The 25,030-nt window shown below is 41.8% G+C and overlaps 1 protein-coding gene across 7 annotated transcripts in view; it reads right to left on the reverse strand.

Annotated features, from left to right (window-relative positions):
* herc1 (HECT and RLD domain containing E3 ubiquitin protein ligase family member 1) overlaps window positions 1–25,030 on the reverse strand; it is a 59,134-nt gene that overhangs the window by 16,089 nt on the left and 18,015 nt on the right. Inside the window, exons 16-54 of one of the 7 annotated variants that reach the window (XM_068332546.1) lie at window positions 23,926–24,058; window positions 23,482–23,673; window positions 23,046–23,270; window positions 22,695–22,868; window positions 22,484–22,598; window positions 22,260–22,380; window positions 21,670–21,841; window positions 20,879–21,197; window positions 20,038–20,158; window positions 19,857–19,908; window positions 19,687–19,752; window positions 17,811–18,082; window positions 17,185–17,400; window positions 16,524–16,644; window positions 16,080–16,317; window positions 15,819–15,991; window positions 15,027–15,182; window positions 14,845–14,951; window positions 14,647–14,757; window positions 13,832–14,002; window positions 13,395–13,634; window positions 13,183–13,266; window positions 11,496–12,049; window positions 9,482–10,097; window positions 8,869–9,142; window positions 8,169–8,379; window positions 7,895–8,061; window positions 6,664–6,780; window positions 6,114–6,366; window positions 5,560–5,681; window positions 5,235–5,461; window positions 4,606–4,874; window positions 4,363–4,415; window positions 3,726–3,926; window positions 3,475–3,649; window positions 2,350–2,617; window positions 1,066–1,279; window positions 468–727; window positions 250–377 (exon numbers count right to left, since the gene is read on the reverse strand). In XM_068332546.1, coding sequence (XP_068188647.1) covers window positions 250–377; window positions 468–727; window positions 1,066–1,279; window positions 2,350–2,617; window positions 3,475–3,649; window positions 3,726–3,926; window positions 4,363–4,415; window positions 4,606–4,874; window positions 5,235–5,461; window positions 5,560–5,681; window positions 6,114–6,366; window positions 6,664–6,780; window positions 7,895–8,061; window positions 8,169–8,379; window positions 8,869–9,142; window positions 9,482–10,097; window positions 11,496–12,049; window positions 13,183–13,266; window positions 13,395–13,634; window positions 13,832–14,002; window positions 14,647–14,757; window positions 14,845–14,951; window positions 15,027–15,182; window positions 15,819–15,991; window positions 16,080–16,317; window positions 16,524–16,644; window positions 17,185–17,400; window positions 17,811–18,082; window positions 19,687–19,752; window positions 19,857–19,908; window positions 20,038–20,158; window positions 20,879–21,197; window positions 21,670–21,841; window positions 22,260–22,380; window positions 22,484–22,598; window positions 22,695–22,868; window positions 23,046–23,270; window positions 23,482–23,673; window positions 23,926–24,058 — 7,688 coding nt within the window. Of the gene's footprint in view, window positions 1–249; window positions 378–467; window positions 728–1,065; window positions 1,280–2,349; window positions 2,618–3,474; window positions 3,650–3,725; window positions 3,927–4,362; window positions 4,416–4,605; window positions 4,875–5,234; window positions 5,462–5,559; window positions 5,682–6,113; window positions 6,367–6,663; window positions 6,781–7,894; window positions 8,062–8,168; window positions 8,380–8,868; window positions 9,143–9,481; window positions 10,098–11,495; window positions 12,050–13,182; window positions 13,267–13,394; window positions 13,635–13,831; window positions 14,003–14,646; window positions 14,758–14,844; window positions 14,952–15,026; window positions 15,183–15,818; window positions 15,992–16,079; window positions 16,318–16,523; window positions 16,645–17,184; window positions 17,401–17,810; window positions 18,083–19,686; window positions 19,753–19,856; window positions 19,909–20,037; window positions 20,159–20,878; window positions 21,222–21,669; window positions 21,842–22,259; window positions 22,381–22,483; window positions 22,599–22,694; window positions 22,869–23,045; window positions 23,271–23,481; window positions 23,674–23,925; window positions 24,059–25,030 lie in introns of all 7 variants that reach the window. The other 6 variants (XM_068332454.1, XM_068332366.1, XM_068332625.1 and 3 more) reach the window with 6 other exon arrangements.

The raw sequence follows: 25,030 nt of genomic DNA on the forward strand, positions 1-25,030 counted from the left end.
CAAGAAAAGAAAGTCTAACATGTTTGCAGAAAAACATTTATATCCTTCATCCATTCATTGAAATTCTTGAAATACCATCTACTCCTATCATCTTTTGAGGGAGTTAAAGAAAGGTGTAAACATGGTTTATTTTTTAAAGAGAAAATCCTCTTTATCGACTTACTATGATCATTTTTAACTAGAAAATAAAGTAAGATGAATATTCAATCACAAATCCATCAGAACCTCACTATTCTATTAAAGTCTTACTCCTTGTTAAAGATGCAGGTCTGCTGGAGGGTGTACTGGCTCTTGGTTACATTCCACATCCTGACAGTCCCATCACTGCCACTGGTTGCCAAAAGGCCTTTCTTGGAGCACCAACCACATGTGTTGACCTAAAGGAAACAGGGAAGGACTTCATTACCCAAGAAATGTGACTTATAATGCGTCCAGGAAACACTTGTCTTGATCCTGCATTGACTCACTCTGCCCTGGTGAGCTTCTAGCTTGATGAAGGAGCACTTCCGTAGGTCCCCTGCCATGTCGGCGAAGGTCTGAGGCATGCTCTGGTTGTTGTCACGGTCATGAGCGGCCAGTGTATGGACCAATTGCTGTGCAGCCCACTGTCGATGCTGTGAGGACAGCCTGGAGGACAGGCAGCAGGCTGCCAGAGCGTTGGCCAGTTCAAGAGGCCCTACAGCGTAAGGATTATGGGAAGGATGGGCATATAAATGCGCAATTAGACCTGCTCGAAATGGAAGAAAAGGTGACAAGGTTTACTGGTGAGTGTGAGAGAGTCCCACAAATTAAAAAGACAAACATTAAAACTTAAAAAGGAAAAAGGCAAAACAGTGCAACATTACTAAACAGAGACTAAAAAGAGCCGACCTGTCACAAGCTTTATGAATGTGGTTCTTTTTGGCAATATGACAAACAGACATTCCCCATATATTGAACTTTATTCATAGTACAGGCCTGTATTTGGCCTAACCCTAACCCAAATATTTAAGTATTTTATGTGATGCATCGTTACTCACAAGCCTTTTTCGGGATAACAAGTATTGTGTTTTTAAGTCTACGAACCTTTTTTCTCCATGTCTGCTTTGTCATACGCAGGTCTGAGTCTTGCACCTTTATCTGCCAGGAGGGCAACCAGGGCTTGTGTGACCACAAAGTTTGGCGAGGTAATGAGCTTGTTCTCTTCAGCCATACCACGCAGGAAGCTGGGCAGGAACTTTCTCTGGATGGGGTCATCCACTGTGGTCAGATTCATGCCAGTTGCTGCAGAGATCAAGTTCTGAGAAGGCAAAATTAATTTCTACATTGAGTTATGTCTTTAAAAGTAATAAAACATATACAGGCAAACCGCGGTTTCCGACCACAATTCCTTCCGGAAGGCTGTTCGAATACCGATTTGTTCAAATTCCAAATACATTTTTCCCATTACAAATAATGTAAATGGTCTCAATCCGTTCTAAGACGCTAGAAAACTACCTTTTTTCAAAATAATATGTTATTTCATAATGTCATTTATATATTGTATAGTAATGAAACATATCAAAGAAATGTAAAAGAAAGAAGCAAACATGAGAAAGAAAGTAAGAAAAAAACAAACATCAATGTAATCAGGTTAGCCTAAGATTACCGTCGTCTTTTGGACAGAAGTTTACGGTACCGTAAATCGCACCATAGGCAATTCAACGTGAATTAAGTGAAAAATTATTGAATACAGTAAACTAAAATAAAAAGCACTTTATCGTCATGTTTTCTCTCGACTTTTCTCGCGATTGGCGGCAAGAAACAATAATAATAATAATGATAACAATAATAATAATAATAATGGATTAGATTTATATAACGCTTTTCTGGACACTCAAAGACGCTTTACATCGGATCCATTATTCATTCACTCCTCATTCATACTTGGTGATGGTAGAGTACGTATGTAGCCACAGCTGCCCTGGGGCAGACTGACGGATCTGTGGCTGCCAATCTGCGCCTACGGCCCCTCCGACCACCAGCGGAACAATCACATACATTCACACACCAGCAAGTGCCCCACTGGAGGCAAGGAGGGTAAAGTGTCATGCCCGAGGACACAACGACAAATGACTCGGCTGGAGTGGGAATCGAACCGCCGATCTTAAATCATTAGTCGACCCGCGATATCACTGAGCCAAGGTCGCCCCAAAAAGGCGTTTGTTTTGTGTTCAACTTCCAAATGTTGTTTGACTTCTAAGACAAAAATCTTATGAATTCATTAATAAACATACCCGTGGTTGAAATGTTAAAAATTCTGTCTCTAGTTATAACCAATCTGAAAATTTTCTCTTCAGTTTCAGTAAATGAGGTCTTTTCTATTCCCACCTGAGTGCAGAGCTGCACCAGTAGCTTGGCAGCATTGGGGCTGTTGGAGGCCAAGCAGCCCACTGCAGTGCTCAGGTAAGCCAGACAGGAGATGGGTTTGCTCGCCTTGGCGGCTCCTCGAGGCCTTTCAGCGTGTCCAGAGGCTGCAGTTGGACTGGTGGACAGTCCAGCACGGCCTGCTGCTGCCAGGCACATCAGTCGGACCAGAGTCCTGATGTCAGTCAAACCGAGAGACTCCAGACCTGCAGCGAGGCTGCAGCTGGAGCCACTGTTTTAGAGGAAGAGGAAATGCATTACTTTACAGTCATTTACAAAGCAGTTTCGGAGAAACTGCAACGCACAGCTTTTCCCGACTAGGAGCATTAGATACTAAACTCCAACTAAATTACGCTGGTAATTAAACCACCGATTTGCTTGAAATTACTTTCTGTGAGACAGCAATCTGAGTGTGATTGAGAATAATTAAGTAGGAGTAATTACAATTATGAGAAGGTAAGAGAGACTAAGTCTCTTTTGTATGTGTGGCTACACTTGTCTAAACACAGACAACACTCACAGTATCATATGTGAAGTAACATACAGTATATGAAGTCAAAGTTGAGCAGGAGAGCAACCTGAGGAAACACTTGGTCAAACACTGAATTTTTCGGAAAGCAACAGAATGGGCTGAGAGACAAGTTCCCAACATCTTTTCTGAAAATGACTGGGCTTTTTCACTGCCTTGAATGGCCTCTTGGAGATTGTTTAAAACGGAACTTGGATTTTTGGGTACTAAAGAGGAAATCAAGTATTCAAACATTCAGAAATCCCAATTAAATATCCTTAAGTAAAATGCACAAATTTGTTAAGTATGACAATTGGGAGTAAGTGGAATCAATATGTGTTTTTGAGATCTCATTTCCATTTTAATAATCATTTTGTCAGACCTAGAGGACTTACAACCACTCAACATGTACAAGTATTTCTTACAAGTCCAGTTGACTTCATTCATCCAAGATCTACCATGACCTAGATGACCAAAAATCTTCAATTTGTGAGGTGTTTTAATTTCAGAATGAGGATTTAAACCGAATGCAGCCTTCATAATGCACAGAAAGCGATGGAGAGTGCATCAATCATAACTACCTGACAGACAGCAGGGACAGGGCTCTCATCACCATGGTCCTGGCCAGAAGCACCTGGGCAGCAGCTGTGACTCTTCTCAGAGCCATCACTCGGTCGTGAGGGTTCTGGAGTGCGGCTGCTTGCTCCCCCAGTGTCACCCTTCCTGATGAGCTCTTATCCACAGATGTCTGACAACCTGATTCCAAACACCAACACATTGGCACTTATAATACAGAACAATGGGTTGTTTCCTTCTATATGGTCCAACTCACCTATCTGCAGCAGAGTCTCTTCCATACTATTGGTGGCTGTCACCATGGCAACAGAGGCTCCCAGTGGGTCACTGTCAGGAAATTGGACAGCCTCTGGGACAATCCTACGCTCACTGAGACCCAATGGGCCAGACAAAAGCTCAAACTCCTCCTCTCCTGTCAGCTTCTCATCTTCATCAACATCCAGCATGTCCCAATCCTCTGCAGAGGGACAGAAAAACACAAGCAAGTGGAATCAAAGACAAACCCTTTAATGAATGACATCACAGTCATTCACTGTGATGTAATACCTTGACCTCATAGGTCAAGGTATTACATCTCAAATACTATAATACCTTGACCTATGAGGGACTTGACATACAGTATGCGTTTTTTGAGGTGCGAGTCGTTGCTATTTTTGTTCGACGTATATCAGCTGAGAACGCATCTTATTCTTGGAATAAATAAATAGCTTGTGTGTTATCGCGACATTTGTATTCCTTTTCACACTTTATCATTGTTTACTTAACTTAGATAAAATTACTTATGCACGGGAATATTATGTATATCCATTGGTTAATGTCTATTGGGGTTTGGGGCTTTTACAAATTCAGTCACGGAACAAATTAAGCTCATTGTATGATTTTGGATAAAATACCTTCATAGACACTGTCCTGCTTTCCCAGGAGGTCAGGAGCCTGTCCCTTATACCTAAATACAAATCACAGAAGCTTCAGCTTTACTTCCTGAAAATACAAGGCAAAGAAACTAAAACATAACAGTGATGTTTAACATGGAAGCCCTGATGACTCAAAGCAAACACTATACAGTTTGTCATGTAACTGAGAAACAGCACATTATTTAATGCATTCCCAGTAATGGTCCTTGACAACACACACACCTCTCCACAACGGGGACTTTGGCCTTGCTCTTAATGGCCAAGTACTTCTCTCTGCAGGTACCACACAGCAGGTAGTAGGGGTTTCCACTCCCACACTCTCCTCCAAACCAGCCGTCCACATAGGAGCCGTTGCTACGGTAGCCTTGCCGGTTGGCGCTGCGGCCGCAACCTGGGTGACTCTTCTTCATGTGTTGATTGAAGTTCGCCACGTTGGCCTCGCACAACTCGCACACCACCACCTCATCTCGATCGTCTGTCTCACATACGTGCTGCGAGGTGTGGTACATTTAAAGAGGGACAAACATGTATTAACACAGAACACACAAAATATACAAAGATGTTGAGAACAACAAGTTAAGCATTCATGCAATGTTTTGTTAGGAATATGAAGGCGCTAAGAGTTGCTTTCCCGAGCACAAGTGAGAGAAGCTATTGAAATTATTCCATTATTTCATGCCAGTTACGGGTGGCCTTTCAGGCAAGGTGTGCTTAAATGACTGTGCATTAGAGCTGGCATTTTATCGTGTTTATAAAGAATGGATTCACTGCAAGTGAGAAGTGATGCAGGGAGGTTAAAAGAGCAGAATGGTTATGGCAGCCCTTTAGCCATAGCATTAAGTCACACACACCCATGTTGGCCAGTCCAGTACCTCCGGGATCCACATTCCCAGAATGTCGGTGTCACTGGCGAGGTCCTGGCCGAACATGGCCTCCATGGTCTCCTCGTCCAAGTCCATCTCCAGCTCTTCATCCAAGTTGAAGTCATAAAGGGCTCCTGGGTCTTGTTGCTGTTGGAGGGATGAGACCTCCCGACGTGATTGGCTGTGGTGGGCCTGCACGGAGCGATACAGTCCAGCTTCAAAGAAGAGGATGTTTAAAGTGAAGGGAGGAACACAAATCTGTTAAGACCAAGTTTGATGGTAGGAAAAAGATGTCTCTGAGGAATGTACCTACCAGCACGGGCTAACAGTGTACGCGCAGCCAGGTCAAAGCGATGTTTCCTACCAACAGCAGAGCGACTTCTGGGTGGAGCACTGCTGGAGGCCGAAGCATTGTCCTGCTCCAGACCATCAGGACTACAAAACATTGAGATTGTGAGTTCTTGTTTGTCTCATGGAATAACCTTCCTCAGACAGGGTTCATGCTAACACTTTTAGAGTTTCCATCAGCAAAAGGGATGAGTAGAATTTCAATGTTATGTGATCTAAACTACATTCTAGATTCCTATAAAAATATGCCAAGACATTGTTTTTACTCATGCACATTATTACATTTCGCCTCAAAGCGGTGATGTTTTGTAATTGTCAGTGTTCGTGTGTTGTTCCACCCATTCATACATCCCCCAAACATCTTCGGAACCGTTGCAGATAGAAGGATGAAACAAAAAGCACATTACTCGAGCAGCAAAAGGGATGTTGCAGTCTCTGACTGCCTTGGTTCTAAGTTTGGTACTGTAATTGATAGTAGGATTAAGCATGTGTCATTTCCTTAGCAAATTCCATCCATACCTCTCAATGAAGCCCTCCTCCATTTCTGAAGCATCAGCACTGGCTATCTCTCCAGGAGAGCACAGATATGAGCTCCTATCCTGGGATTTGCCTCCAGCAGAAGCTGCTGCACCCCCACAGGACGAATCTGACCCATCACCAGGCAAACCAACTCTGGCATGTGGGTCATCGTGGTCGTCCTCTGTGCCTGGATGTTCTATCATCCACATGGCCAGAACTGTAATGTTCTGAGCATCTGCTTCTCCTCGGGCACCTGAAAGAGCAAAATAAATGCTCAATCTATTACAGTGATTAAAACACTCTAATAGTCCATTAATGCTGTTATTGTTAGGTCAAGTATGAAAACACCAAATTCTACGTCAAAACCATGCAACACTCTCTAATGACCAACTAATTACTGTTTATTTTCGCAACACTAGTATTTTTTTGTGACAGGCTTTTTCTACTGTGAAATTTTAACTGCAGTATCGGCCCATGTTGTGCAGTTCAAATTTATAATTCATCTTAAATTGAATTAATCAAACCAGAATGGAATTTGAGCATGTCTCACCAGTGGCTTCCAGAGCTTTGGTGATCTGTCGCAGGGAGAAGCCCATTTCTAGTAAAGGCACAGCAATGGCAGGAGGAGGGGGAGATGTTGACAGTCTGCTGCTGGGATCTGACAAAGCTGGAGACATTACCACAATTACAGACAGTCAGGGGTGCACAATAATGCATGAAATAATATTATGGTACAACACTAGTTTTTATTCCTCTCTTTTATTTCAATAAAGAACATACTGTAATACATGATATCCTGCAATCCATTTCTTTTTCAGCAACTTCATAGAAAGACTTGTTCTACAAATTACTGCACGACCAAGAGCTCTAAATAAGTGAGAAAGCATATCATCCACTAGCATAAACAATTATTTTCTAGAATGCCTGAACTCACAGGGCACTACACTGGGGCAAAAAAACAAAAAAAACCAATCAAAATCTTGTCAGTTCATCTATTACCAAATATGATCTACATGTGATGATTTTTTTCAACATTACTGGAATATTAATAGTAACGTCAAAGAGAATGGAATAGGTTATGTTTTGAGAAAAGAACAGGAAGATATGCAGTAGTGCATTCCAGTAGCTGAAAATCAAGAAAACAAAACTGACATATGGACAGTGGACACCCCCCCAAGTCCTGATATGACCTAAGCAGCCAAACATTTGGTCATCTGTGTGATGCCTTTAACATCACAGATACAGAAACACGACAAACTTGAATATCAACTACTTGACAGAGACATAACTTCTAATACTGTATTTTGCTGTGCTTTTTATTTTTTGGTAGAAATGTAATTTATTACTATCATCCTTTATAATAGGAGTGAAAACAATATTCAAGAGAATTTACTGATACAGCAACACAGCTGGGCCAAAATCAGCTACTGTATAAAGATAATGTAAAAACAGAGCAGCTGCTCCCATTTTATCACGTAAAAGCTATTTATGAACAAAAGCTGGAGGAACATCTTTCCTAACTGGGAAATGGGGCTGTGTAAGGACCTTATGCTTGAAAAGCACAGGAAATACTCCCTTTGGTCAGAAACCGGACCCAAGTTAGTTTTAGTACTACCAGATGGACACACACGTCACCCAACAACAAAACCATAAAGACAGTGAAGTCTCCTGTCAGTTATGGAGCATGTAATTCAGTTCAAAGCTGACGACAATATAAAAAATAATGCATTTCTGTTTTTCAGCAACAGCAACATTTAAGGATGTAAATGTTGTACACTTACAGGTGCCTGATCTGTTTTGTGGTCTGTTAGGCTGAGAGTCAGGGGAGGTGAGACTCTGCCGGCGGCCAACCTCATCTGAAGGGGACGTTGGCAGAGACGACACCGGGGGAGTCTGTGCTCGGCGGGTTGGAACCAGTGTCGTTGTTGGGTAGCTTGAGAACATTTGCCTGACACGTCACACAGAAGCATTACATTAATCATCTCAGTTTGATAAAAGACAAGGCTGATTATTAGCATGTGCTGAGTGACAGGATGTGCAGCCATCTGGTCTGACCTGAGGAGGCTGAGAGGCATGACGCCTGGAGACTCGGAGGCTGGTACTGTTTCTGTGTCTGTGACAGGTGTGGTAGCAGTGGTGGTGTCCTCCAGCGAGGAGCTCATGAAGGAGGTGGTGCTGGAGGCAGAAGGGCTGGTGGTGACAGGAGTTTGGGCCAACTGTTCACCTTCTGTACCTTCCCCCTCACCATCTGGTTCACTTCTCAATCCTGAGGAGGAAAAGCAGACAAAGCTAAACTCGGCTGGTTCTTGCTGACATAAATACCTCTGCCAAGACTTAACAAATCTACAGGTCTTTCTTTTGCTTCCTTGGACAATGTGTCACCCTTTTAAAAAGTGTGTAGTAATTGGTAGTTTTGTATGATTAAAGAAAACTTCCAAACACAGCTGTTCAAAATATTTGGAAATCCAGAAATAACTGCAGGGTCACTGTCCTTAGCTGGGCCAAGGGGACCTAGACTCTTTGCCAGCTACCAAAGGGGGAAAAGATAAACCCCCCTGCACCAGTCCTCACTTCATCCCAAGGTCCTTGCATAGATGCAGAGGACGTTATCCTTAGCTGGGCCAAGGAGATTTTTAACAGGCTCCAGGTTCCCACGTACCCAATCTAGTAATCTAGTAACCGTCAGACAAAGCAACGACAGTGAAAACATCACCTCCATGATAAAGGTAAAAATAATTGTTCATCATTTTCTCACCAGGCTTAGTCTTCCCACTGCTAGGCTCTTCCAGCAACCCATTCACCACTAGCTTAAAAATCATGGCCTGTGCTCTCTCCAAGTCTGCCAGACCCAAGGCTCGCTTGATAGGGGATCGCATCACTGCGCGCTTCACCATATGGCGCATGAGGAACTGCAGAGCTGCCCGCATCTCTACCTCTTCCTTGCACACTGGTGAGGTTGCCACAGCGCTTCCAGCGGGGCTGGCATTTATATCAGCATTGTGCCCGCTGGGTGCCGAGTCTGGTAACACCTAGACAGTACAAGAAGAAGTAGTTTTGACAAAATGCTAAGGGGATCTGTGCAGACATTAGATTTGATAAACCTAGCGTGATTTTTAATACATGGTTAAAAGATTGTAGCAGCGGTTAATTTTGTGTTTTACTGAAATACAGTATACAAATACTCTACGTTAATTTATTTTGGATTGATTGTAGACGATTCTGAAATCAAACTTTAAAACAACCTTTATTACCTTCATCTTTTTCAGGCAGTGCTAAAAAAATTTCCCTCATTCCTCTGAAAATAATCCAAGTCAAAACTGCATAAACTATTGTCGTATTAGCAAAGCTACTATAAAAAACTGGGGTACCTTTGGTATTAGCAGCAGCTCAGCATACTTGCTGCAGCTAAGCAGAACACTGAGGGTCTTCATGGCTCCCAGGTAGAGATAGGAAAGCTGAACAGCATGGATTTCTGACTGGGTGGCCACAGAGGAAGGAGAAGGTTCAAGACTGCGGGAGCCGTGCTCGTGGCCTTTCTTCCTACTCCCCTCAGCAGGTGTATGAGGCGCTGAAGTGAAAAGAGTCTCTTGCCCACATGCCCCGACAACAGAGGAGATCTCACTCTCTGATTTGGAGTTGGGTGCCGAATGCGCTTTCACCTCATCAAGGCTATGGGATACTCTCAAGTCAGAGGTCGTGCTTGGAGTCCCTCCTGAAGATGTTACAATATTATCCTTTTGTTCATTGCGACTGTCTTCGTTACTGTTCGCTTCGTGCCCGGTGGAGGTGGCGTTGCGATGTTTCTTGTCGTGGCGTCGGGTGCTCAGCTTTGCAGCGGTGTCCTCATGGATGCTGGTAAGGTACGTCAGGTCCAACAGCAGAGAGGCGGTGAGGCCACGAAAACGAGCCACATCGAAGGGTAGAGGCTCACACGGTTCCAGGTTGTATAGTGGAGTGTCACTAGGTGACCAAAAAGTTGGGAAGCTTTAATAGAAGGGAGTGGAGAGTGAAAAAAGACAAGGGAGGGAAACACAAAGTGAGGGACAGGGCAGGAGAGAGAGAGCATTGCATGCAAGATAAAAGATGAAATGAATGTATTAAGAAATCATGCTGCCCCATGATTTACAAAAGAGCAACAATGACGCAAAAGTTAGTAAAAGTTAGTTGGTAAAAGAGATAAATGCAATAAATCAGTGCAAGGGACGCTTAATGGCGGAAATGTGACTGAAAATAAAGCAAAGGAATGTGAATAAGGCAGTGAAGAAAACATTTTTAAACAATAAAAATAAGTCATGTGATCACAAAGCTGAAGACCATGTACACACAGCACATCACATATGACTTAAATATACAAGCACTGAAGCCAAACCAGTAGTCATGATACCATTGCATGAAAGTATTCAGGTGTTTTCCACACTTAAGTTTTCATTTTATGACATACAAGATGAAACCAAAGGTTTCAGAGGCCATCATGGCTGACAGAGTAAAGACATGTTCCTATCAGGTTGACTAGGTGGAATGTCTATCAAGGACACAGAAGGTTGAGTTGGTTTCGTTTGGGGCGGCAGTGGCTCAGCGGTAGAGCAGAAGCCTTATGACCAGACTTCGCCCAGACATCGGCGGTTCGATTCCCACTCCCGCCAGAGTGGGAGACGCCATTGAGCAAGGCACCGTCCCCTTACAAGCTGCTCAACTGGGGCACCACGCAATGTGGCTACCCGTCACTCTGCCTCCCCATGTACTAATTGCATGCTTGCAGGCCCCTTGTGTGTTGTGGTTGTGTTTCAGGGGCATGTACACTAACTCTGTATCCAACACAAAGATATGTAGAGTGTAAAAAGTAATTTTCCCATTAGGGGATTAATAAAGTAGATCTTATTCTTCTAATGTTCTCACTTATAAGACTCAAATACCAGTTTTCAGTGCACTAGTAAAAAAAGTTTGGTGAGGACAGAACTTGTCACGCTGTTTATGAGCTGTCTCGTAAATATGACTTTTGCTTTTGACAGCGGCTCCTTATGCAAAAATGCATCTATGTGTAGTCGCCTGTCATTTCAGGGGACAATTATGTTAGGTGTTAGAGCTAAAGACAGGTCACTGTAATTTTTCAATAGGAAATGTCAAGAAAAACAAACTCGATCTAAGAAAAACACACTCCTGTGAGTCAATTGGTTCAAACTTGGCTGATCTGAGCTAACTTTAGGAATGTGAGCATAACCATGACTTTGTTTTGACAATGTGCAAATTCATGTTCAGAGTGATTAGTTGTGAAATTCATGCAATGAGGTCAGGGTGTACCAGCCAAACCCTGAAGAACACCATTTCATTACAAATACAGTGGACTACTAAAGAAATTGTCATGACAAAGTGACTCTTAACTACCTGATGGTGATCTCGGCCTCATCCCACTGCACCTTTGCTGAGGTGCTGCCTTCCTTCACTACACCCAGAAGAGTAGCAAGCCTTCCAGTCTGCTTGTGCACACATCGCCCACCGACACGTAGGCCTGCATCTGCCCCACCAATGATCGCCAGGACTGGCCAAACCTCAGTACAGAGCGTCCTCAGGTGGTGATCCGACAGCTCCCCTAAACTGTACTGCCGTCCATGGCGCCCCCTCTCCTCCTCTGTCCTTGTGGGAGTGTCTTGGTTTTCTTTCTGGGCATCATGCTCCTCACGGCTCTGCACTGAGCGACTCTTTTTCAGCCTCTGACCACTCCCAGATGAACTGGCTGACTCTCGAAAGCAAGGTTTAATCTTATGGAGTCGTTCAATCATGGTCTTGTTGATACCGTGGGTCCAGTGATCGGTTCGATGTAATATACGGATCAGCTGTGTGGTGGCTTCAGCCAGCACAGTGGCCATGGGGCTGCAGACTGGGTCACCAGGCAGGAGGTCTCGAGGTGTTCCCCTCATCTGCATGTCACAAATCTTCACCTGGAAAAACAGAATTACTTTATACATAAACTCACTTGTTTAGGCTTTCATATTTTCTGATTCTTGCTGCACAGTTATGGAGCTACTGATCATAGCCAATAGAAAGACGAAGAACATCTGCTGGTAAATTAAGAAGAGGAAAAAATAATCAACTGGACTTGCTTAAGGGTGGTTTAAGATATTTCACTTCTCATCCAAGAGACTTCTTAAGTTCTGAACTGAATGTGGTCCTCCAGATGGAAGGTTGGTTGATCCAGCCCAAGGTTTCTCAGTCTACATGTCAAGGCATTCTTGAGCAAGATACTCCACCCCAACCTGCTCCCCTGGTACCATAAGAGCTGCCTACTGCTCCTAAAGGATGGGTCAAAAACATCCAAGAATTTTCTCTCGAGGGAATCGATTAAGTATTGCAAAAAAAGGGGGGGGAAAAAACAGGACCTTTTGTTCACATTTAGGAAACTCCTTTACAGTAACTGCCAAAACAGCTCTGACCCATCAACAGTTACACACTCCTGATCTAACCCTAAACCAAGACCCCTAAATGTAGGCCGTGGTAGCTAGCACAAGAACATTAGCAGTAGATCCTTTAAGTTGAAAGGTGGAACCTCTGTGGATTTGACTAGCGCCTCCCACAGGTGGTCAACTGCATTGAGTTCTGGGACTCTGGAGGCTAAAACGAAAACCTTGAGCTTGTTGTTGTGCTCCTGAAGAAATTCCAGAACCATTTCTGCCAGTGACATGGTGATCTATCCTGCTTAAAGAGACTACTCCCATTTGAAAACACTGTTTCCATGGAGTCTACTTAATGTGCAACAAGATTTAGGTAGGTGATATGTCTAACATCCTCAACAATGGAAAATAATAACACTCCAATGACACTTGCCTACTTCCCACAGTGCATCCAGGCACCATCTATTCCCTGGTTTGTGACGCACACACCAAACCACACAATGTTTGAGAACATTGTGTGGTTTTATCAATGGTCTGTGCTCCAGTTGGGCAGTTACAAGGGGTCAGCATGGAAACCCTGACTTCTCTGTAGCTATAAAGCTCAATACAAAGCAAAAAACGATCCACTTCATGTTCTGGTCACTCTCTGTGACCACAATGTTACTTGGTTTATTTCCTCTCACCTTCTCTCCTGGGTTACTGCTGTAGAACATCACACAGGGATACAGCTCTGTGGCATCAACATCTTCAAAGGCCAACTTTGGCTCCTGTGGAATCATGACAGCCGTTACAAATGGAGATAAGACCCTGTCATAATTTTGAAGTTATATTTTGTGCAACTAAACAATTAAATCTGACTACAGAGGTTTGTTGAAGTGTCTTCACTCCCCCTCACCTCTCCATTCTTGCCAAAAGAGATTGTTCTGGCCTCCATGTCCAGGACACAGGTAATGAAATCTCCCTGAGTAAAGCTGCTCAGTGTTAGTGTTTGTTCTCCATTGTGATATAAGTTCCCACTGTATGCCCGGTACAGCCACATGTCTGAGGTGGTGCGGTGGTTGAAGTCATGTACGGGCCATCGTGAAACACCGACACACGTGCCCTCGTTTCCTCGGTTCTCCTTCACAATATAAAACTACAAGGGAAATAAAGGGTGAAAAGATTGACCAGAGGCAGACAAAAGGTTGTCCTTTTTTGAATTTCTAAACAGTTCTTTCTATTAATAACATTTCAAGTATTTAAGCCCAGCTTTGCACACTCAGCTGACTAAAGAGCTTACGTACAAATATTGCAAACCCCAACAGTAATGACATAAATAATATGATACTGTACCTTCCACTGGTAGCATCCAGATGAGATACCTGTGGAGGCCAGGCCATAACCTTTACCTCCACTGCCATGAGTCAGTCCCTGGCCATTTTCAACCACACAACATTGAGCCTTCTCAGGGTCAAAGGACACTTCCTGAATGGGAAGATTCTCATCTTCTTCCTCTGCCTCTCCCTGTGAAATAAACAAATGATGACAACAAATAAACAAGGCAGTCAGAGACTGCAACATCCCGAGATACCCCTGAATTCAATTTGGTAAAAGAACGGTGATCCAACATGTAACTGGTGCATTCTATTTGTCATGAGGTTTCAGAGATGTGTACCTAAAAAGGTACAAAAGTGAAAATGTTACCTTGACCTAGTTTCTCAAGGTCAACGTTGAGAATATTCATCCCCTTGCCTCCCTGATTATAACGCCTTTTGTTTCATCCTTCTATTTTATTCGGTTCCTGAGATATGTGCAAAAATATCTCAAGATTGAATATATCTCAGACCATAGATCCAAGCTAGTGCTTAGAACATGAAGCATGTTTGCACAGTTCACATAAGCAAACAAATATGCAATGTATGGCATCATAAGATTACTGCACATTTTCCAGCAAGTCAAAATGCCTTTTGTCGCCAGACCATCCAATGGCCAGACCTTTTTTTTACTCCTACATTTCCTTAGTGTACACGTTGTACACAGCTTCACAACAAAAAATATTCAAGTCTGTAAATAGCTGGCAATTGGGCCTAAGTAGATGTTTGTCCTACATTCAAATAGCACAGATTTCAAACACAGTTTTGGTTAGGAAAGATGAATGGTTGGCCCACCTGCAGTCGGAGTTCCTGAAACTTTTCTTTAATCTGGATTAAGTGTTTAGCCTGAGCAATAGGAGCTTCCCACATGCAGTCAGATAGCAGGGAGAAGAGGCGTTCCACAACCTAGAAAGTAATTTAATATTTGTATTAGTTCTCTACTTATCAATGATCTGTAATGAAAATATGTTCAAAACAATCAAAGTGGTATGCCTGTGTCATTTGATCATCTTCCATATTGGCCTCACAGGCTGGCAAGACAGCCTCTAGCACATGAAGAGCAAGAAGGCGAGTTCTCAAGTTCCCCACTAGGGGGACCCCTACAATCAAAAACAGTGGGTTACAAACGGCTATGTTTTCCTGCCGAACAGCACTTCACATTTGTCAGGTTGTACCTGAACAGCACTTCTGTGCAGCAATGTTGAGAAGCACTTCTGTCCATTTAGGAGAGGCCATCTTGGACTGGATGGCTTTGGAGGACACCACTCTCCTGAGGAAGACAAGGAAGTCTCCCAGGTGGAGTTCAGCGGTATGCCGCTTACGGATCAAAGCTGTAAAACAACCCGTTATGAATGAATGAAATTTATTTTGGTTATTCATATTTTTTTTAGACAGAACTTAAATTCATCTTCCAAATCATTCTAGAGTTTCACTCCCAGTACAGACACACACCAGGATACAGACCAGGATATCAAGGCCAATCCAAAATTTTTCCAACATCCACACTTTTTGTCATCAAATTCCCAAAATATGCAAAAAATACATAACTTATTTCCACACAACTTCATGCAGGGATGGTGCATGCACTGGTAAATAATACATTTTCCTGCAGATAGTTCACACTTTAAAATATTGCATCTAACTTCTCTGTAAAGTAAACAGAAATTCCCATAAAAAATATAGCAATTTGTTTCTGAGGGTACAGATGCCACTTAATTTTTTTCTGAATTGCATCGACCATATTCTCTTACTAATCTTCTAAATTAAAAAAGGGACAACAATGCATAAAAATTACACATTAAATAAATTGAGACACACAACTTCAGAGCTTCTACCAAGCAAGTGGTAAACCTTCATTAAACTTAAAAACTGTTGTTTCTGAACAACATTTTACAAAAAATAGTAACACATTGGTCACAAATACAGCATATAACATGACTGAAAAATGACCCCCTCCACCCAATTACCTCTGAAATCTTTCTTTTCTGTGTCTGCACTATCCTCATGTTTGTTGTCTTCATGGTCATTTCCAGAAGACAGAAGACTAACTCCAGCCTGAGACAACAGATTCTTCAGCTGACTGCACAGTAGGTCCAGCAGCGATTGGACAACCTTGGGACTTAATTTGTCTGCATATGTCCTGTAAATTCAAGAAAAGACAATGCCATTAATTTAATAGTTCTTATTTCTTGATTAAGGTAGCACAGTCCTCCTGTTCAACACTTTACCCAGTGCTGATGGCCAGGATCTGCAGCAGACGTGTAGAGGCCACCTTGAGAGCAGTACTGAGCTGGGATACTCCAGGTTTCTGGAGTAACTGGAGTGGTTGCCCCAACATGGTCTCTGTCCCGCAGAGTTGGGATAGTACATTCAAAAGACCACTGGAGATAGCTAGGGAGACATCCACTGGCTGGTAGCGAACGCTCAGCGCAAACACAGTCACAAGGAGGAGACGCTGCTGGGCCTCTGGGATTAAGAAGAGACAAGACAGTTTGATTCTAATTACCTCTTTCAGGACTTTACGGCAAGCTCTGTTTGAAAATGTTAGGTGAAACTGACAAATAAACAATGTAAACCCACAGAATACGGTATTCAATGTCTGGTTTATGTACAACAATTTTATCAACATACATGATTAAATCAGTATTGTGAACCATAGTAGCATCAATTACCTATGTGGTGTTTGTTTGTCTGTAGTGCCCTCTCCAGTGTGACAGACAGTTGCTGGTAGATCTTATGGACAGCTGTCTGAATTTCCATTTGGATGCTCCTCTTAGCTGCCTTTACACCATCCTGTACAACAAAAAACAACAACCAGAACCAAGGCAGTCAGACACTGCAACATCCCGTGACTTACCCTGACCTACTTTCAGGGTAGGTCAGGGTTAAAGCGTGAGGGTAGGTCTAAGCTATGCACTAGCTTTGACCATAGATCAAAGCTAGTGCATAGGTAGATCAAAGCACTAGCTTTGATCTATGGACGAACACATTGAAATGTTCACTCTGAAATTATAATAAAGTCGTTACCTCCTCTACTTCCAAAATAATTAAGAAGTTCAAACAACTGTGACAGCACATATTCATTTTACCACATGTATTCGCACTGCTAGATGAAATCAGAGGACCTCGTAATCTCTGCCCACGTCTCTCCATTACCTCAAATGTTCTGCGCCCTCACCCCAGTTGCGTGAATGCTCGAAAAATACAGACAACTTGATATTGACTGAATTTAAATTTTGGATCGACCATAGGTGTTACATTTACTTTAGTCAAACCCAACTGGAGGGATGCCATACATGATAACAGATCTCAAATGGATGTTTCAGCTCATACCTGATAGTGGTGTAGCTGCACACTCTCTCTCTTCATGCCTCCAGTGCCCACGGTGCCAAGGCCAAAACAGCCAGCCAGGAACTGCAACCTCACAGACGTGAGCAGGGAGGACGACTGGAAGACACTGCTGGGTCGGTCTGAGTGTCCGAGCTGGCTGCCTTTCTCCTCCATGCCAGAGATCAACACCACAATCTGATGGAGAGCCTCCAAACGCAGCTGGAGGTAAAATGCACGTCAGTAATCAAGTCAATATTCTTATACTGTCAACAGTGGCTTGTGGACTATATACTTTTTTCAATAAAATGCTTTTTTTTTTTCAAAACATAATTTGTTTAAAGTTTCAGTTTAAAAGATTAATTCAGAGATATTTAAAACTTTACAAGCAGCACAATACCAACAGTGAAAATCAAAATGTTGGCTGGGCTTACATATTTTTCATTACACAAACACAGATGCTTCATTTCCTCCTGTTTAAGAAATATTTGATAGAATCTACAGAAGAGACTTTTTTAAAATATGGTGGTTGTACCGTATTAAATATATGATTATATGTTTGTGATCAGTTGTTTACATCTTCCACTGAGAAAGTTGTCAAGATCACAGACAGGATGGGAAAGTTGCCTCACCTCTGCCCTACTCTGCTGCTGTTCCATGGCCAAGATAGTTGCTTGTGGGCTGGTGGACATATTTTCTTCCAGCTCCTTGAAGGCTGGAGCCAGACCCACATCACCGCTGATGAAGCTGACCATGTTGTCGATGAGAGCATGAATGCCCAGTGAGCGGCTCAGGTCCAAGTCTGACTCTTCATAGGAGTGTGCTGGGCTGTAGCTCCGCTGGCGACTCAGTTTGGCCTGGAACCAGGACTCAGCCAGAGAGTCTGGGGAGCTGTGAAGTAAGCCTGGAAAAAGCAGAGGGAGACAAGCCTTTCAGAAGCATACCGCCAGAACTATTTCAAAGGATGGACCTTGTAGCTTTTAAGCGCCTAAGAGCGAAGCATTGCAATGTATTACGCTTTCTCAAATAAACAAATGCTAACTATTCATGCTGGTACAAGCCTTCATCAGCCATCATGAATTGATCTATAATGGCAGCGCTGGGTTTTGAAACCCACTGAGGAAAAGATGCTGTAAAATGAAAAGATTGAGAGTGAAATGGTAACCTGTAAGTGTTTCTATTAAACTAAATGCAATGACTTACCAGCACTAATGGCTTCTTTACAAGAGTAACTGTTAATTATGCTTAAGAAATGTTCCCAGCGTAAATAAAATAGTTCCAAGAGGAATGACTTATTATTATGCAAACTAACTGACATTCCATGCATAGAAATTAACTCTTTGCACAGCAAGAATGTCAGTATGCTCTTTATTTCTTTACCTGCCTATGATATATCACAGAGTGCCTGTTCATACTAGGTACCAACATACAAAAATGAGTGGAAATCTGCAAGTCCATAATTCACATGTAATGTTATACTGTATATGAGCCTCAAGTGACCACATGAGACTGCATCTTATTTTCTGCTCTACGTTCAAATAAACTCATACATGAGGACAAAGGCATATTTTTTATGCATAGATCTAAAAAAATATTGTATTTTATTTACAAAAAAAGTCCCAAAAAATTCAGAATTTCTCATACAGTACTAGACATTTTATAATTCTCCTGGTTAAAAATAAATAAAAAATTAATCTGAAGAATTCATTAAAAGAAATATGAGCAATGTTCCCAGGCAGGATTGAACTAGCCTATATTAATTACTAAACTGTATTTGTAAAACATGAAAAGATTTCCATGAGTAAAATGGTTTTTCCAAAAATTAGTTTTTTGAATGGTTAAAATCCACTAAAATCGTGTTAAAAAAACTAAATGTGGGCAGATTTGCCAGTTTAGACAAACCTGCCCACAGGCTGGTGGAGAGATCTTGTGACAACTTGAAAAATCTCCACTACTTTTATGCTACTTGGAGAACCGGGGTTACATTGGTAAATCAAAGAGTTCTTATATAGCATTTGTTCCATGTGTCACAATGGGAAAAATAAAAACTCCCAGATAGTTGGTCAGATGTTACCAGGGTATCAGGACAGTCTTAAAGTGTGCCTCATGACGATTTAGCCATACTAAAGTAGTGAATGGGCCAAGGAAGGTGCTGTAGCATCAAGCCTATAAAACCTTGTGCAGAGGTGGATAGAGGCCCAGCCGAAGATAGCAGCTGAGCAGAAAGTCTTTCCAAGTAGCCCGAGACTCATGACTTAAAACATGCTAAAGGAATGCAGTCTGATTGATTGGATCTTTAATGCATCCTTAGTGTGTCTTTGGTACTTTCACACCAGCATTCACAGCAATATATGCTATATGCACAGCTATATACCTGAGACCACTCTTAATGGGTGTTGACACCAGGTTTGAATAGGCTGTGAGCACAGAATATAAAGGCCCTCATGAGAGATGAACGGGGGGCATTGCAGTCAAGGACAGATAAACTAACAAATGAAAGAAACATGCCATCGTTTACTTGCTTGGAGCTCCTCTTGTGTTTGGGGCTCAACTGCCCCAAAAGAAGCAAATAAACTATCCATGCAAGAACAAGACAGGAGACAAGAGTAACACATGACTGACAACGATAAAAAAAAAAAAAAACTTTCAACAAAATTCATAATATCAGAGATATCTACCTCTCCTTTTGTGTGAAAATGACAAATCCAGATCAACATTTCTCCTTCCACTCTAAAAAAACAGATGAGGTAGAGGAAAAAATTCACATATAACATTCACAACACAACAGGCATCATGTGTCAAGTAGATCTTTATATACTGATTTTTGAGTGCATCTGTGCTTGAGAGTGTGTGTTGTACCAGTGTGTAACTCTCTTCATCCGACTCAGGCTGGGAGAGGTCAGATTCGCTCCTGGACTTCATCAGTCTGTAGCTCGGGCTGCTCTGCACTGAGCGGCTCTCTGCACTCAAACTCTCGCTCCTGCAGACATGAGGCCAGAGTAAATGAAGTAGTTTAGGAAGACATTAGATTTATAAACAATACTTAATATATTGTCATAGATAAATGGGTAAAAAGCTCAACACTGAGCTCTGAATAACAGACATCAGATGCAGTAGTCTGATGGCACGTCAGGCAGAATGGGTGGAACAAGTACACTGCAAGTAGACATTCAATGAAACTTGAAACATCAGCTTACCTTTCTCTGTAATTCTATTATAACCAGAGTGAGGAATGAATATACTATTTACCCTAGATTTCTTTTTAGGTCTGGTGGAAAGAGCTGGTGTAATCAATTTGGTGATTTGTTTCCTTGTAAATCAATTCAACTAAAATGATCACAAGAACAGGATGATAAACTTTAAACTGTAATCACCACATTCTACTGCAAATACTGAAGAAGTTGTGATAAATAAAATAAATTCTTGACGTAATTATGTTTACATGGAAAATAAGTCTTTCAAAACAAATAAAAATATAATTTCCAAATCAAATATATCATGTTATAAGAGAATTATACAGTCAGTTGTGCAAAGTGCAAATTTTTCATATCATGAACACAATGTGTAAGACTAATTACTATCAATTTTACACGCCGCTTACAGCACTGATGATGCTTTTCTAACTCAACCAGTGACAACATCTCAGTATTTCATGCAGCAGAAATCACCCCGACTGTTTTCAGACGGGTGATACCCTGACCTGGTCATGAAGCTCAGACACTCCTGTGTCCCTGTGGCTGACTGGGTCTGACCTTCCTCCTGGTTCTGTTTGGTCAGCTCCCCCAGCACAGGGCTCACTCCCAGTAACAACAAAGCACAGCGGTGGATCACAGAGTTACAGGCTGCTGTGTACAGGTCCTGGCCCTCTGGGAGACCCGTACTTCCCCTTCTTCCTGCCTGGGACAGCACGGCCTCATCATCTCCACCTCCTCCACCCCCACTCCTTGAAACAGAGCTGGAGCCAAGTCCTGTGCTGCTGCTGGCCCGCTCTCTGTCCCTGCTGCGAGCTACCTCCCGTGCTGAGAGGAAACATTGAAAGATTTCTGTGGTGTGCAAGATGCACACATGCAAAGCAAACAAACACAAGATGCTGGGTTAGAGGACAAGCAGCAGCCCTAAAAGCAGTAATACATACCACATTCCAAAGTTCAGAAACAAAGGCCATGCCAATACCACACACTTCGTCTTAAACGCTCAATTTCATATTAGCCATGTTTAGGCACACAACCTCTACTGCCGCACACCAATCTGTCCAGACTTAGTTACATGTATAGAAGAGGAAACTAATAAATTTAGCTCTTGGTAAAATTTCATTTATCATCATACTGACATGTATATAATTTATAGGGAAGCGCGTGCTGTCTGCAGCCCAAAAAACATTTGTGGGGAAATACTGATCTCACCATATTAGAATACACAACCCTAGAATATGATGTTTCTAAATATTACCACACTAAAAGCTAACATACAAATCCAGGCAGATGTACTTACTTCCGGCTGTCATTACTTCATGCTCCCTGTCGTCCTCTTCATCGTCCTGTTCCTGATGACCCTCCTCTCTGTCACGATCAGCTCTCTCCTCCAGCTCTGCTTCCTCATCAATAGTGCGTGCAAAGGAATGCTCCTGAGGGTCCATGTCCAGAGAGTCCTGATTGTCTGAAATCTTGCCAAGTGTAAATGAATCTGTGAGTGACTTTTTTTTAATGAAGAAAACACCTGTTTGTATCTTCAAATCTTTATTTGTTAAAAAATGTAAAATAAGTTTGAGAAAACTAATTTAGAAAAGAAGACATGAAACATCAATATTTCACCACAACAAGATGGTTTGGTTTGTGAGACAAAATGTTTTTTGAAATACAACAAATAAAATTCAAATTTAAATTACGGTCTGTACCTCAAGCAACGTTATTTTGACAGATATTTCTGCAATTTAATTTTAAAAAATGTACGATAATTTTCCTTACAAGATTATATTCTTCTATCTTCAACAGGTTGAGTAAAATATAAAAGGAAGGGTATAATTGTGGAAGGGTATAATTCCTGAATAACTAAAGCTGTTATATTAAAGTTTGTTTACTTACTCTCCTCTCACGTGAAGAAGACCTCGTTTGGATGAAGTCCATGTTCTTGCAAGCCAGAAGGCGGTTTCGTACCTTGTAAACACTGCGATACACCTCTGCAAGGGACTTAGATGGTTGGTACCTGACAGGAAAATAAAAAATACATTCATGAAATGTGATTTGGATCAGTACAATGTGATAGATTTGTAAACCTGTGACTAGTCACGGCTGTTCAGTTAAAGTACCTGCCCTCTCCACAGCCTTGGCCCAGCAGTCCTGTATGCTTCAGCAAGGCTGCCAACACAAACCTGGACACAGTGTCTAATAAGGACTCATTACTCAGAGAAGCATTGTCCCAGTCTGCAACAGGAGACATAGCGAAGCAGTCAGTATATTACAAAGTTCAAAACTGTAAGCTTTAACATAGCCACATTAAGTTCACTTTAAAGGGTAGACCTTTGCTGATGGCATAGTCCTGGATGTTGATCCAGAGGCTGTTTGCAGGTTCTTTTGAAGAACCCAGAGCCAAATCCACCAATACACTCAGGTCAGGACTCACTGTGCAGTCAAAGGGCTTCTGCTCCTCATTACCAGACAGTGCTGCCTCTAATAATGAGCTAATGCAAGTGTCTAGAAGTAATAAATAAACAATCAGCTGACATATCAAATAGGAAGCAAAAAATGAATAATGGAACAAATTTTTTTAATCAAAAAACACATCTTTAGAAGCCAACTAGATGAAAGATTCAAACTCTGGTGGGATGGTATGAGTTTAAAATGCAACAGAGTAATTTGTCAAATATCTACCCAGTTGTGGGATGTCCATCTCCAAACCATTACTGAATAGAGGTGTTTTGAGCCAGTAAGCAGTATCCTGTTCCTCCAGCGAGGTAGGGGCTCCTTGCAGCATCCCACCAAGGCAACGGCCAACCAGCAGAGCAATTGTTCTCTCCAGATCTACAAGCCACACCAAGGGGAGCGCAGGCTGTGGCAAAAGCATTCCAGGGACTGATTCAGCATAATCGGATGTACCTGGAGCATAAGGAATGGTGTGGAAAAAGACACACTAAACAATGGCCACAAACAAAAGTTTAATGGTTTCAATTTTGTAAGCTCTATAAATGTTTGAAGAGGGCAACGAAGCAGTCACATCACAAATAACACAAAAATGAAGAAAGCATGATGTGTTTGGTTTATGAATAGTGTATGCTTTGATCATCTGACACATATGAAACTTTCTCACCATGAAGAGGCCATTGCAGCTCCTGGTCCTCCAGAGGGGAGGCAGCAGGCAGCAGTCTGTTGAGGCGGTCCAGAGGAGGGAGCAGGTCCAGCAGATGGTTCAGCAAAGGTCTCGCCACCGACACCGGGAGCAGCAGCAAAGAGTTGACTATCTGACATAGCATGCTGCCCGCAGCTGACACGTAGATCACATCTTGAAATGACAGAGATATGATCAACGTTTTGTAAAAATGAATGATAGGATAATGAAAACACATTTTTTTCACTTAAAATCTACTGTGACTGGAAAGAATAGAAGGAAAATGTTGAAAATACAAACATACTATAAATTCAAACTAACATGAAGAAAGATCGATAATGACAGCACTGACAGAGGATATGAGGGCCATTGACCTAAAGAGACATTTTAGTGTCATGGGAACAAACGTTCATTAATCGTCTTTACCTTGTAGCTTTTCTTGAATGCTACCATTCCATGAACTCTCTTTAATCAATGTAGCTGAGCGGGAAAAGATATCTGTGGCGTGAGGCAGCAGGAGCTGCAGGTGCTTGTGAAGTAAAGCCACGCTGCTGGAGTTCTGCAGAAAAAACATAAGGTTGAAAGTTTGAAATATATTCATTAACATGTATTCTGGAAATTTATCTCTCTTGTTTTCTGAGTTAATCACTCCTGTTCTCTGCTGACAGTTAATGGCAAGATAATTTTTGTCTTATTTTTTCCCCTGAAATACAGTCATCTTGTTAATAATTTGCTCAAAGCCAAACAAGAGTCATTTGAAGATGACACATCTAATAACACTTTTAAAATATTGAAACAAATTCATCAAAATTTGATACAGTATATCCATCATTCCTTTGGAGAAAATATTTCCTAAGACTTACCAGATACAATCACAGGACATAAAAACAACACATAATAACATAAAATACAGGTACAGGTCATTTCAAGTGAAGTAGTTCTTGATTATAAGTTGCTTTTTGGCATGTGTGTGTGTGTGCGTGCTTGCGTGCGTGTGTGTGTGTGTGCGATGTTGTTATGTCGAAATGAACCATTAAATTTTAAGATTTTACACTTCATTAAAAATAAATAAATAAATAACTTGGACCAATGGAACATCATGAGCCTTTCCAGTGTGATTCAGAACTTTGTGTGAACAAACCCGAACATTGTGTAACTAATGTCAGAAGAAGGCAACAGCCACATGACATTTGTGGCACGGCTCCAAAAAGTTTGAAGTCCATGAAATTTTCTTTTATTGAATAAACACATGTCCCCGTCAAAAACTATTTGTGTCAACATCACTCTGTGTACATATGTTAGTCAACCAGAACAATTCTCAACTAGTGAGTTGCGATCCAAATTGGGTCATGTACCCGCTTTTAGTTAGTCGCGGGCCTTTGCCAGGGAAATAAAAAATGTTAAAAAATAAAAGCAATAATCTGTTCTTCTAATTTGAAGAGGATTTTTTATGCAGCGATAATGCCCTGTAATACTAACTGACACCCGCCATTTCACAACATAGAAGAACACTTGCAAAGTTTGTTTTCAA

The sequence above is a fragment of the Antennarius striatus genome, chromosome 1 (assembly GCF_040054535.1).
Source record: "Antennarius striatus isolate MH-2024 chromosome 1, ASM4005453v1, whole genome shotgun sequence".
Taxonomy (NCBI): Eukaryota; Metazoa; Chordata; class Actinopteri; order Lophiiformes; family Antennariidae; genus Antennarius; species Antennarius striatus.